This window comes from Haplochromis burtoni, unplaced genomic scaffold, assembly GCF_018398535.1.
Source record: "Haplochromis burtoni strain Fernald_Lab_line unplaced genomic scaffold, NCSU_Asbu1 Contig_170, whole genome shotgun sequence".
NCBI lineage: Eukaryota > Metazoa > Chordata > Actinopteri > Cichliformes > Cichlidae > Haplochromis > Haplochromis burtoni.
The window spans coordinates 245895-263947 of NW_024582531.1; the positions used below are offsets into that span (position 1 = coordinate 245895).

Consider the following 18053-nt stretch of genomic DNA (forward strand, 5'->3'; position numbering starts at 1 on the left):
CGCTTTATTTTAAATGTATGGATGTGTGTTGGATCTGTTGGGTATTGTAAAGCTGCTAACTTTGACATTATGTGATCGATCTGTTCTTCCTCATTGTGGTCTTCAGAGAGCACTACATCAGTGTCTGTAGGCCTAACTGAACCTGTTGCTGCATTGGTCGCGGCTTCATCTGTTTCTATATCTCCCTCTTCTGCTATGCTGGTAGATGGCATAGAGCTGCTTCCCTGCTGTGACTGACTACAATGGAACAATAATAATAATAATAGTATTATTATTTATCATAATAATAAGCTTAAACAGATAGTTTTAATAATAACCCATACTGCAAGTCTTGTAACATAGAAATAACTTTCGTAGGTACAAAATAATAGTTAGCTCAATGCCTGCTGATTAAGTTCATTAAAAACTAAGTGTGAACAGCTTTTAAGATTTTTCAATAGAATTAACTGCAAGGAGCAGGTTACATTAAAACATTAAAATAGAACCTGACTCTGCCCTTGACTCTGACCTTTCATCTTCATTTTCCTTTGCTTTCATCCAGGAGAGCAGAGAACTGCTTCCCTGGGCTGCCTGTTGTAGATCCCTTTCTTTCTCCTTTCTCAGCCTCTCTTTCCTAGGCATTATGCTTGCTGAAATTAGTAAATAAATAGACCAAAATGTATGAGAACGAATAAGACTGACTGTGGTCATTACAAGAACAGGGCAGAATGGTCGTTTTCACAGGCAATTGGGAACTGCCTATTTTTCCTTTAGCAAATTAATGTGTTAATGTTGCCAATATGTTACACCAAAAAAAATTAACATGTCTAACCAGTGCTTCTCAAAACTTTTAACATGCACCACCCCCAACACCGTACCCTTCAAACTACCAATAACAACGTCACTGTTCTGTCACAATCAGGTCACAACACAGTGCGTAAATGTCTGCGAGCATCGCTGAGTCAGTAACAACCAGTTAGGCTAAAGACTGCATCTTTAGACAGTTGGACGGTGTTCTAACTTTCTCACAGGAGACACCTACTAAAGACAGTCAAAGACATTAATTTCAATCTTACCAAAGTAGGACAGTAGTTGACGTTAGTTATGGAAAGGCTAATCCACAAAAACGGAGAAACGTCCATAATTCTATTATTCATAATCATGTCAAGGTTTTAGGTTTTTCTGCAGTTCCATCTCTAAAAAGTGTGATGTCTTCCCGTCACTGACTTCAGTTTGAAAACTTTGTATTTATTCACAGATTTCCGTGAGATCATCCTAAAATTTGTAACGAAAAATGGGCTCAAAAGAGCCCTCTGCCTAACGGCATGTAGCCTATAGCATAACGTGATATTTTCAATAGTGTATGCAAAAAGGTCGGAATTGATGGAGAGTGGGGTTGCCTAAATGGTTTAGGTTACATTTTAAATGTGTCGTTTTTTTGTTTATCCATATGGATGGATGGAGGGGGCAAGCTGGCAAAGTTTGTCATGTGCAGTTTCTGACAGGCTACTTCACAACAAAACAATTGCAGGTTGGTCTTAGAGGGCAAACAGAATAATTTCACTCGATTCATGGGTTACCTGACTGGTTGGGAAGGGAAAGAGCTGCCGTGTTGTCCGCCGTGGCTCCCAGTCGCTATAGTTAGCCTACTATGCCTACTCCAAGTAGTCCTATGTCATGCCGCTGCTACACGCCTCACAACGAATGAACTGCAAGCGTGTTCACGTGACACGGTGACAGTGAAAAAGTGACAGGGTTCGGGTGTCTTTGAAGGAGGGGCACAAATCAAGCCATTATTTTCACACTTTTTTAAATCGCGCAGCTTTAAAAAAATAAATAAAAAAATCACGTCTTTCAAAAGGGCACTTTTTTGGACTGAGGGCAAAAGGGCAAGTGCTTCAGCACCACCTCGTCTCTATCTGTGCATGCCAGTGATAAATGGTAAATGCACTGGTTCTTCTATAGTGCTTTTCTAATACACCTGAGCACCCATTCACAACCATTCATACATGCATTTATTTTCTATGCTTGAGTCCTTTCTAATTAAAATTCACACACATTCATACGAATACATCCGAATCTAACTTGGGGTAAGTATCTTGGATATTTAGCATGCAGACTGGAGCAGCCAGGGATCAAACCACCAACGTTCTAAGTAGTAGATGCTCTACATCTGAGCTACAGCCACCCCCATATAGCGTGACAATGAGAAAAGTGAATCATGTCTTCACTTTACGATTACATCATTCAGCTCATTCAGATTAAGAGTCCAGCCCAAGTCTAAGTGAAGTGTTACAAAGAGGAATTTATAACAAATAGCTTTACAAGCTTAAATTCATGGAGATTACTGTTATATGGAAACACCTAAAGAAAATAATAACAATATACAGGGAAAAAGCAAGTGCTGCATGGCTCTAGAGGTTTATCCAACAGGTGTTTATTAGTAGTGTGAACACAAGCTCAATATAAAAAAATTAAATTAAAAAGGAATAGCTAAATATAATTGCCAAAAATCATGTAACAAGTTTATTTTTGGTTTGTTTTGCCTGCTGAATTGCTCCAAGAATAAACTTGCTACATGATTTTACCCTAAACAGAGTGGCTCAGCAACCCCTCCTCCTCCCCTTGTTGTTTTAAAAAAAAAAAAAAGTAGAGCTTTGGTAACACAGCATGGGGTTTCAAACGCTGCTAATTGAAAGAAACCCCCTAAAAATGGGTTCATAATTAATTTTATCCAGTCAGTACTGGATCCTGTAAAAAGAGAACTTCTTGCTTTGTAATCAGCACCATGCACAAAGCTGTGAACAACACTGTAACTCCCCATTGCAACGTTAATGGTTCCTGAAGCTTTACTTTCATTTTCAAACAGGCTGTGCGCTCCCTAGGGGAGATCATTCAGTGTGTAGAGCCTAAGGGGGCAAAGAAGGAACCTCTTAATAGAGCTTACTAATGGCAGTTTCCACGGTTACCGCCTTCAAAACAAAACCCCAGTTACCATCCCAACATCACCGGGCCTAAGAGCATGCAGCTCAGCTTATTCAGAGTCTGGTGACAGGTCCAATGAAAGCCTGCTGTGAAACAATGCCTGACTGACTGGAGCGAATCCAGTTATTTATTCTCCATCCCTCCCCCTAAAAACGCTGATGTCACCTTTCACTTTCCCTACCGACCTACAAGCCAACTGACAGCGTCACTGACTTTCTCAACATGACCCCCTGCGTTGTGCTGGAAAAAGATGTGGGTGATAAACAACGCATCATTCATTTCTCACAGTCACAAGATGACACTGCACATTAATAAAGAATAGAGCCATTCATTCCAGCCACGTTATTTTTATCTCTACTGTGTATCCATAAATAGCACTTCTATTAGGATATGATAAAATGTTGTTCCTGAAATAGCAGATGAATAAACAAGTTTTGAAAGCGGGGATGTACACAGCTGCACATTTGGCATTTAGCTGCAATGTCGCCAAAAGTAAACAGGAAAGAAACACGTGTATGAGAGTCATCAATGTGACCAATAAACCTGTTAGAAGGTCACAAAGATATTTAAGATAAAATAAATTACAGCAGAGTGTTTGGCAATACACAGTAAATAAGAAACCGAGTATAGAATAAGCAATTTATCTGACAGGTTACTCTTTTTGTGTGTTTTATTACACAACTTCCTGAGTTTGATGTGTTGTGATGGATTGCTTCCATTAGCTGGAAAAGGTTTTTAATCAGCTAGGAAGGATCATAACTCTAGTGACAGAGGATTTGACAGCAGGGTGGCAGCAGCACGTTTCTTGAGAATACCAAATGTTGCTTTGTTCTTGTAGCAAAACAAATAAGAACAGCAAAGAGTAAAGAACACAGCTCAAAGAGCTTTCCAGTGAAAGACATGTAGGCCCATAAAGCCCACAGAGCGAACTGGAAGTCAGTGAATGACTAGATTTGGTAGTTTTAGATATATTCACACTATGATTATATACATAATTGTTGAATTGAAATGATGACTGACCCACAGACTCTGTGCACCTGATTAGTTGTAATAGCTAAATCACTGTCCTGATCAACCTCTCTCTGCATTATTAATGCTGAAGCAGACTAAAATTAGTACTGGGAAGCAAACTGGAACAGTATCGGTATTCCAGTTTTTCAAGCTTGACGTGAATTTTTCCAATACTACTATACCGATGAACAGGAAAATAGACAAAACACCCACTGTGGCTTTTCAAGGGTTTCAACATACAAAATTACCGACTACTAGGAGCGTCATGGAGCAAATTCAGAGGTTCTAATTATATGACACAACAATTATTAGCAAACACTTCACTCTAAAGGAGAAAACAACAAAGCAACATAAATCATTTGACACTAGAGCATGATTAATACAGGATTTTTAATGCCGATAACATTACTGCCCTCTATTGGGCAAACTATACAATGTAACACTCCTTACATAGTTGAAGGGTGTTTCTGTCATTTTTTATCCGTTGTAAATTCTGACACCAATAGGTTAAAAGCAGAACAGGCCATCTGTTTAGGACTGATTATAAAGACCTCATTATATTAGTAACAGAACCTAAATGGAATTTATTAATTATTTCGATTTTTTTTTACTTTATACATTTATTTTTTCATGACGACAGTAAAATTCATTATATTCTAGAAAGTCCTGAAAGGTGAATTGGCCAACTAGCAAGAGTTCTATACATCTGGAGGAGCAATTGTTGGTCAAAAGTGTTGGTGCTAATGGCCACCTGCAAAATAACCGATCTCATTAAGATGAGTGAGCATCAACCTTTACTCTCTATACCACATCATCTGAATATAAATTAGAGATGGACCAATCCAATATTACATATCGGTCCGATACTGACCTAAATTACTGGATCGGATATCGGAGAGAAATAAAAAATGTAATCCGATCCATTGAATATCACAAAAGCACCTCACAAAACTAGCGACACAGCGTAACCCGAGTCATGACCTTAGCACGTCGGAGCGGTGTTCATTTCTCAACCATAAGCCGTCTCCACAGGCGTTTCAGAGAATATGGCAGCACATCCAACCGGCCTCACAACTGCAGACCTCGTGTAACCACACCAGCCCAGGACCTCCACATCCAGCAGGTTCACCTCCAAGATCGTCTGAGACCAGCCACCCAGACAGCTACTGGAACAATTGGTTTGCACAACCAAACAATTTCTGCACAAACTGTCAGAAACCGTCTCAGGGACGCTAGACTGCATGCCCGTCGTCCTCATCGGGGTCTTGACCTGACTCCAGCTCGTCGCCGTAACAGACTTGTGTGGGCAAATGCTCACATTCGATGGCGTCTGGCACGTTGGAGAGGTGTGCGCTTCACGGATGAATCATGGTTCACATTGTTCAGGGCAGATGGCAGCTGAGAATGTCCCAGTTCTTGCATGGCCAGCATACTCATCGGACATGTCACCCATTGAGCATGTTCGGGATGTGCTTGACCGGCGTATACGACATCGTGTACCAGTTCCCACGAATATCCAACAACCTCGCACAGCCATTGAAGTGGAGTGGACCAACATTCCACAGGCCACAATTGACAATCTGATAGACTCCATGCGACGATGTGTTGCACTGCATGAGGCAAATGGTGGTCACACCAGATACTGACCGGTTCTGGGTCCCCAGACCCCCAATAGTGCAAAAAACTGCACATTCCAGGGTGGCCTTTTGTTGTGGGCAGTCTGAGGTACACCTGTGCACTACTCATGATGTCAGATCAGCATCCTGATGTGGCACACCTGTGAGGTGGGATGGATTATCTCAATATAGCAGATGTGCCCACTACCACACATAGTGACTGATTTGTGACCACTGTTTGGGAGGGATGGTTATATTGTGTATCTGGAATGAATTTTAGGTCTCTACGTCCATCCCATGGGGAATGGGAGCAGTAACAAAGGTGTTGCGTTTATATTTTTGTTGAGTGTAGTAACTATTAAGTCAAATTTATAACCTAGAAAGCTACTGTACTTTTTCCTTTGCAATTCTGTTGAAGAAAGATGTTGAATCTATTTAATTACTGTAGAAAAATTATAGACTTCTGTGCATTTTTTTAACATGTGCTTTAAATTCAAGTTGATTACGTCAATTAAGCAATATTGGGGGGGTCCCTATTTCTTTCTTTCTTTTTTTTGCTGGCAACCCTATTAGTTAGGTTGTTTAATATTTCCACTAACTACTCTTTAAAATACCACAATAGGGAGGATGGTGTGGGTTTAAGTTTATTAGATTGATCAGTGTTGGTGGACTATGAATATATATATATCCTATATCGGATTTATATTGCTATCGGCAGATATCCAAATTCATGATATCGGTATCGGACATAAAAAAGTGGTATTGTGCCATCTCTAATATAAATACGGATTAAATACTGTACAGCGAAAACTTGATTAAACAATGTTTGACTGAAACTGTTTAACAGATTAAAATGCTAATGGAAAAAAATGCCATTTTTGCATCACGTTTATAAGATCGGGTCTATAAAGAAGCAACCTAAAAGGGAGACGTGGGTGGTCAAACTTAACAGATATAGGTCAGAGACCAGCCAATTTGACGAGAAACGCATCAGACAGCTGAAATGGGTGCATAGTATAAACTATTTTCCTCGAGTTAACAGATGTGTTTGTTTGGCTAATAGCCTTTCATTGAAGAATAATCTGAGGACATAGACGTGAATGTAGTGGATATGGACAGCTGCGAAGCAACACCTGCATGACGTCACAGGGAAGTTAGACTAAATCTTTTAATCACAAAGCAGACAATGAACTTCTTTTTTTTTTTCTAAACATTTCTGTGTGTTGATCAGGCTTGCCCACCGCTAAACAAAACTCCTTCTTAAATCTGCTTAAATCAACAACTATCCAATGTCATAAATGCTTGTTTTTTTGGAAAAGGAAAAAAAGAAGTGGTAATGTCCTTGAGCTACAGCGACGTGATGTGAATAAACTCAGTGGGAACTGTTCGAGGATTTACAAGTTCCTACAAGACACCTTTAAATGAGGCCTCTGACAGCTTGGCACAAAGACAGTGTGATTGATGGGTCTGCTTACCTGCAGAAAGGTAGCTTTGAGGAAGTCGCCGTGACACATGAGCAGTGAATGGAGTAAACAGCTGGAACTTTTGACCCTGTACCCGCTTTTGATCAACACTACGCCGCTCTGTAACTCTGCCATTATGTCACACTAATTGTTCTCTTGTTTGAGTAAAACACATTATTGCACTCAGGTTGGAGGCAGGCTGTACTGCCAACACTGGTCACACTTGAAGTCTCTTTGTAAACAGAGGACAAAGTTGATTCATAAAAATAATCTTTGCAATTATGCAAACAGAAAAGTATTACACTTGAAGGAATGACCACCAGAAAGGTAGAAAAAAGTGCCTTTGCCTGGTCACGATGTGCACATATCATGTTTTGCAGCAGAGCTTGCTTTCGGATTGGTTGAAGGTCCTGTTTACACTTGCACGATGCCCTCTGTTGGAAACCTGCTTCTTTCTCCTCTGTGCTGTTAGCAAATCATAAAGATTAAGATAGTTTTTCTTTTTCACCCGCTTTTTCTGGAAGAGAGGTAAAATGTTAACCTGAAATGTTTATGTGAAAAAAAATGCACTAATCTTGCTAATCTTAAGGATTTGGATTTCAGCAAACTCATAATATCTTCTACTTAATGCTTAGAGTGTGGGTTTTACGGGGATAATTTGTGGAGATATTGTGCTTCGAGACGGCTGAAAAGACACGAAGAGGCTTTTGAAAATGGATGTGAGGATTAGAAATCTTAACTAGGAGGGGGACGCCGCTCACTCCCTAAGGGGCTGGAATTTCTTCACTCCACTGTTCCCAGCTAACCCCCACACCCTCTGCTCTTACAAATAACAGAGCGGCAGGAAAGGCTCTTTAATTATAGGAGGTGTGTGCGTGATGTGATGTCTTTTAAAGCATAATAACCCCAACTGTAATTAGGAGCATTTGATGCGGCCGATGGCTGTCACTCAAAACCTGTGAACACATTTGCTAGAGGGCAGTCTGACACCTCCCAACTGTTTCTTTAGCCAATCAGGAGGGCAGTGGTAGCGACCTGAAAAGTTTATACATCATGAAAGAGGGCTCCTGGTGTCTTCTAAATAAGATCCAACTAAAGTAATTCATGCGCTACTGGCACAAGCAACAAGCACACCACTAATTAAACACTCAGAGCACGCTGGATGTTCAGTTGGCCTACTTTAAGTTGTTTTTTAAAAAATCTGCTCCAAGGCAGTACGATAATCACTGGGAGGATGGTAACAGAGATGGGGAGGAGTCATGCACCTCTGATCCAAGGCTCACTGCACACCTAAAAAGAGCGCGGCTAGGATGTGAATACAGCTGCACCCAGTGTTGTGATGTCTCTTTGGCACTTGACATGCTCCACTTCCTCCATAAATAAAGCAGGGGGTCAACCCAGGTTAAGTGGCTGGATAAAGCATGCTAAAATATCCTCTTTCTGGTTTGGTGCTCACAGTTTATACAAGTTTGAGAGTTTGCATGTTCAGATTGTCTCTGTTGGGTCCAACAAAAACTTAAGTGCTCCTAACCGGTGAAAATATTAAGGCCCCGGATTAATCGTCCTTATTTAACTGCTGATAATGTTTTGATAAGATGAGATTTTAGCTGGTTGTCCATTCACAATAGACACACCTGTTGTTTATGTTATCTATGGCTGGCATGAGTTCAAGACATCTTGGCAGGGGGTGGAGGTGGATGACTGGGCATGCGGTGTTTGATTGGTCTGCTGTTATCTGCAGCACCTGAGGCATTTCTACATACTGTCACATATATAATTTAGTGCAAAAAAACAGCAAGCGGGTTTAACTGGTAAAGTAGGTGGGCCAAAAGTCTCCTAAAAGCAGATAATGATCAACAAATACGGCTGTTAACGTGTAAACTAACCCGAAACTAATTTACCACTCACCACCTGTTAAGATATTTATCTGCAGTTTATTTTTCTGTTTGCTTCTTTGTGATTAGAACTACTTTCAGTAAGAAATGACAACAGCCTGATGATTGTATGGATATAGATAATTAGCATAAAACTGATTATAATATAATTACATTTATCGCTCTTCAACCATAAAGTGAGGCAGATATTTTCAAACCTTTTACTCAACTGTTATTTTCTACAGGCTCATGGGGTGTAACTGAGTGAAGTGTGCTGGACAAACGGTGGAACAATGTCACAGATTCTTTGTGTCCATATACAGTGGGGTAAAAAAGTATTTAGTCAGCCACCGATTGTGCAAGTTCCCCCACTTAAAATGATGACAGAGGTCAGTAATTTGCACCAGAGGTACACTTCAACTGTGAGAGACAGAATGTGAAAAAAAAATCCATGAATTCACATGGTAGGATTTGTAAAGAATTTATTCGTAAATTAGGGTGGAAAATAAGTATTTGGTCACCTCAAACAAGGAAAATCTCTGGCTCTCACAGACCTGTAACGTCTTCTGTAAGAAGCTTTTCTGTCCCCCACTCGTTACCTGTATGAATGGCACCTGTTTGAACTCATCATCTGTATAAAAGACACCTGTCCACAGCCTCAAACAGTCAGACTCCAAACTCCGCCATGGCCAAGACCAAAGAGCTTTCGAAGGACACCAGGAAAAGTATTGTAGACCTGCACCAGACTGGGAAGAGTGAATCTACAATAGGCAAGCAGCTTGGTGTGAAAAAATCAACTGTGGGAGCAATCATCAGAAAATGGAAGACATACAAGACCACTGATAATCTCCCTCGATCTGGGGCTCCACGCAAGATCTCATCCCGTGGGGTCAAAATGATCATGAGAACGGTGAGCAAAGATCCCAGAACCACACGGGGGGACCTGGTGAATGACCTGCAGAGAGCTGGGACCAAAGTAACAAAGGTCACCATCAGTAACACACTACAACGGCAGGGAATCAAATCCCGCAGTGCCAGACGTGTTCCGCTGCTGAAGCCAGTGCATGTCCAGGCCCGTCTGAAGTTTGCCAGAGAGCACATGGATGATACAGCAGAGGATTGGGAGAATGTCATGTGGTCAGATGAAACCAAAGTAGAACTTTTTGGTATAAACTCAACTCGTCGTGTTTGGAGGAAGAAGAATACTGAGTTGCATCCCAAGAACACCATACCTACTGTGAAGCATGGGGGTGGAAACATCATGCTATGGGGCTGTTTTTCTGCCAAGGGGACAGGACGACTGATCCGTGTTAAGGACAGAATGAATGGGGCCATGTATCGTGAGATTTTGAGCCAAAACCTCCTTCCATCAGTGAGAACTTTGAAGATGAAACGAGGCTGGTCTTCCAACATGACAATGATCCAAAACACACCGCCCGGGCAACAAAGGAGTGGCTCCGTAAGAAGCATTTGAAAGTCCTGGAGTGGCCTAGCCAGTCTCCAGACCTCAACCCCATAGAAAATCTGTGGCGGGAGTTGAAAGTCCGTGTTGCTCGGCGACAGCCCCAAAACATCACTGCTCTCGAGAAGATCTGCATGGAGGAATGGGCCAAAATACCAGCTACTGTGTGTGCAAACCTGGTAAAGACCTATAGTAGACGTTTGACCTCTGTTATTGCCAACAAAGGTTATGTTACAAAGTATTGAGTTGTATTTTTGTTATTGACCAAATACTTATTTTCCACCCTGATTTACGAATAAATTCTTTACAAATCCTACCATGTGGATTCATGGATTTTTTTTTCACATTCTGTCTCTCACAGTTGAAGTGTACCTCTGGTGCAAATTACTGACCTCTGTCATCATTTTAGGTGGGGGAACTTGCACAATCGGTGGCTGACTAAATACTTTTTTGTCCCACTGTAAAAACTTATTCATACTCTATACTTTATGAAGATATAAAAGCCCACTCTTGCTTCAGGTCAGGGAGGTTTGTGGGCATTCACTTATGCACAGCATTTTAGTCAGATTGAAATCTGGACTTTGACTGGACTGTTTTTTCAGTCACTCTGTTGCAGATTTGCTACTTTGCTTGGGATCATTGTCCGGTGGCATGGCTAATATTTAACATTCTAACTGAGGAGTTATGTCTGAGATTCTTTGAGCACTGCAGAGCCTGACCTTGTGGTGAATTTTCTGGGATGTCCACTCCTGGGAATATTGATATTCGTCTTGAAGGTTATTCACTTGTTATTCAATCCTTCTCATTGTATGAATGATGAACTCCAAATTGTTTGGAAACAACTATATAACCCTTCCCAGTCTGAACAAACAGCTGATATCTGTCCTCCTCAGCAACTAACACACCTGAAGCCTCCAGACCTGCAAACTGATAAAACATCAGCGTTCAGCATATTTACAGTTGCTGATGCTCAGATAATCAAGTACATGTGATTAGCAGCAGATAACTCCTCTGGATACCTATATGATTTCACACACTGGTTCTATAGGTTGCCTTAGTTTTTGTTAAATGACACATTAATGACATTAATGGCTAAAGACCAGATGATTTTTTATGTATTGATACATAAAACATTAGAACTGAAAGATGATGTACTCAGAACATCACTGTTCTGAGGTTTTGGAGATCTTATTCAATTTCGTTCTGCTGAATTCCTTTAGTTTTTATTGCTATCTTAATTCCTGTTATTCTAGTGATGTTGAGTTTTGAATTCTTATGTTTTTGTCAAGTTTTCCTAATTTTTTGGCTCCTCTTTTAATGTCATTTTATTATTTAGCATAATTCTAATGCTCTAGGTGTTTTCCCGTTTTCCCTTCCTCTGTCTCATCTATGTGTTAAGAGCTCATTATAGTCACCACAATGGTTGTGTTACAGGCAAACAGTGCAAATCACTACAGGTAAGTCACAGTTTCCACATCTGGTTCTAAACCCTAATCAGTCCCATCTTCCCCTTCATCTTTATCAAAGTGTCTGTTTTGTTTTGTTGTATTAAATTGGAACTCTTGATTTTTTTTGCGTGTGCTTTCTGTTTCATTTTGGGCTTTTGCTTTAGCCAGATCACAGGTTCCCTTTTTGCTCAGTGACTCACTTCACGTCACTTTAATCTAACTAGCTGTTTGGCTCCCAGGAAACCACAGAAAACCATATACTTTTCCCTTCACAGAACATGAAATAAAAGTGAGATTAGAATTCTTCTTCAGTGCCTTTTCATTCCCACATCTTAAAACAGACCACAAGTGTGCATTATCTTTAGTTTAACTTTAATTGCAGCACATGCTTTTCTTACACCACAGATTCGCTTCTGTGATAATGTTAAGATTTGTTAAGGGTGTAACAATTATGAAACCAAGCCAGAAACTGCAATAGAGAAGTCTGTAACTGACTTATGGAGACAAACTAAGTGTTACTCACTTAATCCCTATTCTATAATTCACAAAGAAAGAACAGTGAAAGACACAGTAGTCTTACTTTACAAATATGTCATTATTATTGAGCCACTGCACTTCCTGCATCAGCGTATCAGCATTAGTACTGTGATATTGGCAGATTGGCCACATGCAGTGTGTGTTCCTTAACAGCACATGAGGTGCACATAAAATATGTGCACCTCATGTGCTGTAGATGTATCTATTTATTCGATCTAGCGGCTTCTTCATCACTTAAAATTCAAAACTGGTGCAGCTAGTGAGGCTGGTGTAATGGGATGGAATTGTAAGTAAAAAGTAGCATTTGTTTAGGTTGGGCATAATTTTGTGTGTGAATCCTGTTAATCTGATATTTTCAGTTTAAGTCTATATGTATCTATGTGTATGTGAGCAAAAGAGCGCTTTGGAGGAAGTCAAATGACTTCTATGGCTTGCTGAGAGACAATTCAGGAAAGCATATTACTGTCATAGAATCTGTTAATGGAAAAGATTCTGATGTTGTTGTACATTTGCTCAGACATTTTTAAGCAATCTCTAACCAGATAATAAAAAGGGAAAACTGAATTTCTCAGCTTTTAAAGTACTCACCCTCCTTCACTCTCTGCTTCCTCTGAGCTCCGGCCTGTAGCTCTGGCCTCAGCGACAGTGGCTGCAGTTCTTTTCCTTCGTGTTGGCGTAGTCCTGTGCAGAGAGCCAGTTCGCCGCGCCTCTTCACGTCCCCTGAACTCCTCTCTGACCTGGTCTTGCAGCGATGGCAGAGCGTTCTTCAACGCCTTCATTTCATCCTTCAGCTCCGACACACACCGAATCAGGGCTTCAAGGCGATCCAGCACTTCGGCCTGACCGCTGGGCAGACCAGGACCATCCACCAGCGTGAGACCATACCCTTGCTCATTAGTGCGGTGAAATTGGAATCCTGGGCACGAGCCCCTTCGCCGAGACCTAAAACTTTGGTAACACACCACAGCCAAGCTGACACCAGCCACTCCAGCCAACGCTCCCAAAACCAGTACCTTGCTGTCTGTCTGGGCCATCCTGCAAACCTGAAGATACGCAAAGAAAAAAACAACCTGAGGGTCACTGACTGCAGAAACTTTGCTGTGAAAGGAAGATTGTAGTTAATGAACTGCTAATTCTTTTGAGGCTGCGGCAATCCCTTTTGCTTTCACACCTTTTCTTACCACACTTCTCCCTTCTAGTCAGCTTTGCATGAGCACATTTTGATACAACACTATTGCCAACAAGCAGCCATTTCAGCATTGACCTTCTGTGGCTCACCCTCCCCATGAAGGGTGTCTATAATTGTCATAAGCGCAGCTCTCATGCCAGCATTCTTCTACATGACTGTGGTTTTGTGAACTGAACTAAACTCAGAGATATATTGTATTTATACTGTTTGAACAGCCATTTCCTCAAACTCAAAATGAGTTTAATATGTTATGATAAGTTTGCTACATTTTTTGAGCTTTTAAAGTGCTTGAAACACTATAGCTTCAATGTAATGGGTTTAAAATATATTTGATTTTCACATCCTTAAAAAAAAATGATGGAAAATATTGAAAATTTTCCATGATATAATTTTTTTTTCCACCATGCTAACAGAGAAAAACAAAAGCCCTTTCACTCACATGTGTCTCATGACTTGCATGAATGATCAGTGTCTGAAAGGAGCATTGTCAACACTGATTTCAATATGTACTTAGTTCTTGCAGAAAGATTTGCCTGCACAGGGTCTACTTAAAGTGAAGCAAGGACACAACAGCGAGAGTTTAACTATATGGAAAACAACATTCTCGAGTTTGGATAATAGGCTATACTTTGCTTTCTTTAAGACAAATGATCATGGCATTTAAATTCACATTACACTTCCGTCCAACTTTAGCATTTGAACCCCTTTCTGATTAACGAAGCACCAGATATGAAACACATAAAACGAGACTCTGCCAGCACTGAAAATTTCTAACATTAGTCAGCAACAAAGTGTTTACAAAGACATATGCTAGTAGTGGCTAGCCTCAGATAATTGGATCAACACATAATCTTCAAGGGAGCGTGTCAGCCAGCGGTCAAACAGCAGCTATTGCAGCCCGAGCACATTAAGAAATTTAAAAGCTTTCACGGTTTTCCTTAGCAGTAGCCTATGAGATACCACAGCTTCACTAGAAGCACAGAAGATATCTGTGTTAATTAGCTTACAATATCATGAAGTTATGCTGCTAGCTCTTAGTCGCCAGTTACCAAACGATGTGCCAACGTTAAAAACAGAGCGACACGCTAACGTCACACAGATACAAAAACATAAATTGATCGCTTTCAGTAACAGAGAATCATCTCGAGGTCTTACATGAACAAAATGTACGTAAAAGTAATGAAAAGTGACATTAATATACACCTTACTGTAAGGTAGGGAAGGAGGCACTTGTCGGCTTAACAGCTATCTGGTGCGACAGCAAAAACATTCCGTGCTGGCTCAGGCGCCGAAAGGAAGAGTTCCGGTTATGTGCCAAAAACAAAAATTGATTGCTGATGGTTCTGTGTGCTTATGTTTAATATATTTGGTTAAACTGGTAAATAGAATGCTGTCGACGAGTTTATGAATGGGCTATATATATATGAAAAAAAGAAAATAATAATAATAAAGAAAGCCTGTATTGCAATGACTTTTGTCACTGCGCTATTGTGCCTTATCTGTGTTCTACATTATATTTGATTGAGCCCTTTTTGGCCACTTCAGATATTTAATGCATAGCTATTATAATATATCTGTTGTAATTTCTGCTACCGCTGCAGTTTCTGCTTTCACAAGATTTCTCTTGAAAATCACATTTTAAATTTCAATGAGACATTTCTAAAATTATTAATTAATTTATTCATCTATCCCTTTTCTTAGCCTCTTATTCTGAGGGGACAGAAGGTTCTCATGGCATAGCTGTCATAGGGTGATAAGCAAGATACTCCCTGCACAGGTCACTAATGCATCACAGGGCCACTAATGACATGTTTAGTAGAAAGAAAACTCCAAATTTACATTAGGTCTGCTTCCCTGTCTGTATTTAAGCCATTCATAAAAACAATCCTTTCTACCCTCTACCCTCAGTGCACAAGAAACTTTATTTTGTTAGTTACTGATTTATTTTGAGTATGTTCATTTGGGAGAAGCAACAGTGTAAGAGCCACTGCTTCTATTTCACCAGGCAGAATGTGGGTGGACCATTTCAGTTACTCCCACTGATGCAGCTAAAACCCTATTGGCTGTCAAATATGCTTATCTGTGCTACACTGTGCTTACATGCATAGAGCACGATGTGGCTTTGATGGAAGAGACTTCTCAGGCTCCAGCTCTAATTTTAACAATTCTAATAATGCTTACTGTGTAGTGTGCAAAAGCATTGATCTAACCCTGTCCTATTTTTATTTTTCTTCCCAAGAGACAGACTATATTGTTTTGAAGGCTCTCCAGATTGTCTAAAGGGCTTTCAAAGTTTTCACATAATGGAACACTATCGACCATGGATTGGCTGAGTACAGAACAAAAGGCAGCAAACATGTAAAGAAGAGCTTTGACATCTTTCAAGAATCCTGGAAAACTATTTCTGAAGAATAAGAAATGAAATAGGGTTGACTAAAGATTTTTGCACATTACTGTATATTCAGCTGAACGTGTGCTCACATATGCTCTACGTGGCAGTACAGGCCTACACTCTAACAGAACAAAAACAAATCACAGAACATGCCTTTTCCTATCTTCCAACTATCTCTGTGAAACATGTCCTTCATGTTGATAAAGTGAGCTTTGATATGAAATGGATAATGCACAAACAACATCCTTATATGCCATTCAGATCTTTTCCCTTCTTGTTGCACTCCAATGTTTGCACTGCAGTCACCCTTTTTAAACTTTACTTGTTGCATCTGTCAATTTATTTTTCAGTTTCTAAACATTCCTCGCTTCAATTTTTTCTCAACTTGGCTTCAACATGCGAGTTAATAATCAGGCAAAGAGTGATCAAGGTCCACTACAATAGCAAATGTGCCAGAACTGCATTTAGAAAACACAGATAATAACTGCTTCAAAATGTTATGTTCTTTACAATTACAATCTCTAACGAAAGTGCAAAGGCTTTGTCATTTAATTAGTTTTTAAAAATCCTTTTATGTAAAACTTGTAGCAATTATTCTGAAATAATAAGCACAAACAATGACTCACCGCTGTGTATGCTTCACTCACACAAGTGTCTCTCTGCAGTGAGCCTGAGCAGAATGTCCTCCAGGATTTAAAAAAAACTGCTAAGCACACATATTATCACTGCATAAACCTTGGACCTGCACTCTGCAGTCATGGAACTGTCCTTACATGGTCTGATTAAACAGAGAAACACCAAAGCCTAAAAAAAAAGATCTTCAAGGATATCAAGCTTTATCTGATAGAGTTTCCCTAGTTATCAACATATATCATGTCCAATACAAATCTCCAAAAAGGTGACCTTGAATTATGGCAAAGGCCAAAAATCATTGAGTTTTGTATTTTTTTTAATCATCCTTTTCTGTTTATTTACATTAGTATTAGCTGATCTTCTTCTTCCTTCATGCTTTTTTTAATCTGCACATAAAGACAAGTTCATGATTAATGGTTTGAGAAACATTTCATTCAGGGGAGGGAAAAGAAAACAACCAACAAATGTCCTTGATGACCTTACGAGTGGGTGAATTACATAAATGACTTCTTTCTAAGTTGACTGTGTTTATTTGATTTGGAAGATGAACATGAGATCTCTAAATGGATGTTTCCTTTAGCCTATAGAGAGGGAGGTAAGCACACTTTCTTGAAAACAGGGGTAATGAGGAGTTCCCTTGCATAATATGCCGTGGGAATCGCTACGTGCAGTTTCTTCCTTGCTCTCTGAAAGCTGTATTGTTCCTTAGCCCACAGCCTGCATCCAGTTACCACAGGGAACAAAAAGCCCACCTGAAACCCAGAGGCATGGTGGTGCAAAAAGGAGAAGAAGAAAAAAACAAAGCTTGGCCAGCAGCTCTGGGTTGGCCCCACAGATGAAGATATGGCGATAAGAGAGGCGCACCCAGCCATGGCCTTGCTCCCGTCGGGTCAAAGCTTGGAGATGAGCAGATATTGTCAACGATTTTGTTTTATCCAGTCAGCACGCATCTGCCAAAACTTTCATATCGCAGAATTGCCTTTGTGCACACACAGAAGCTCATCACAGCTGTCAAACAATATGTGGGAGAAATAAGGCATCGCTATCAGAACTGCACACACAAACCACAGTGTGAAGCCTCATTGTTCCCTGTCGGTCTTGTAGTAGGAGTGTTCATGTGCATGACATGCCTACCTCAGTGGGAGGAAAAACTTCTGTATCAGTTGCGTGCCGTGTTAACAGATAGTTTAAAGACTCATTCAGCCATGAAGATGTGGCTACTGTTGTGTAACAGAATGCACAACATCACGTTCGTGAGGAGCTGGGGAAGTCTAACTCACAGCACTACCTGATGACTATCTCAGCTGCAAGCACTCAGTGTTCTTATCCTCAGGTCTGCCAAGAGTCTCAGCTGTAGTGAATTAATGTGTATGTCCCCCAAGGTTAGAAAACCAACAAAAATCAACACAAACCTGTGAGTTGCATCCCAGTTAAACTGAAATTCTTCCTGCTGAAAGTCATGGT

At 40.3% G+C, this 18053-nt stretch overlaps 1 protein-coding gene across 4 annotated transcripts in view; it reads right to left on the reverse strand.

Annotated features, from left to right (window-relative positions):
• LOC102294779 (regulator of microtubule dynamics protein 2) overlaps nt 1-16708 on the reverse strand; it is a gene marked incomplete at its 3' end in the record, with an annotated part of 31001 nt that extends 14293 nt beyond the window's left edge. The window contains 2 exon segments of one of the 4 annotated variants that reach the window (XM_005933610.3): nt 12964-13418; nt 16583-16708. In XM_005933610.3, the coding sequence (XP_005933672.2) occupies nt 12964-13409 (446 nt within the window). 4 annotated transcript variants of the gene reach the window in all.
• Between the last annotated feature and the right edge of the window lie 1345 nt (nt 16709-18053).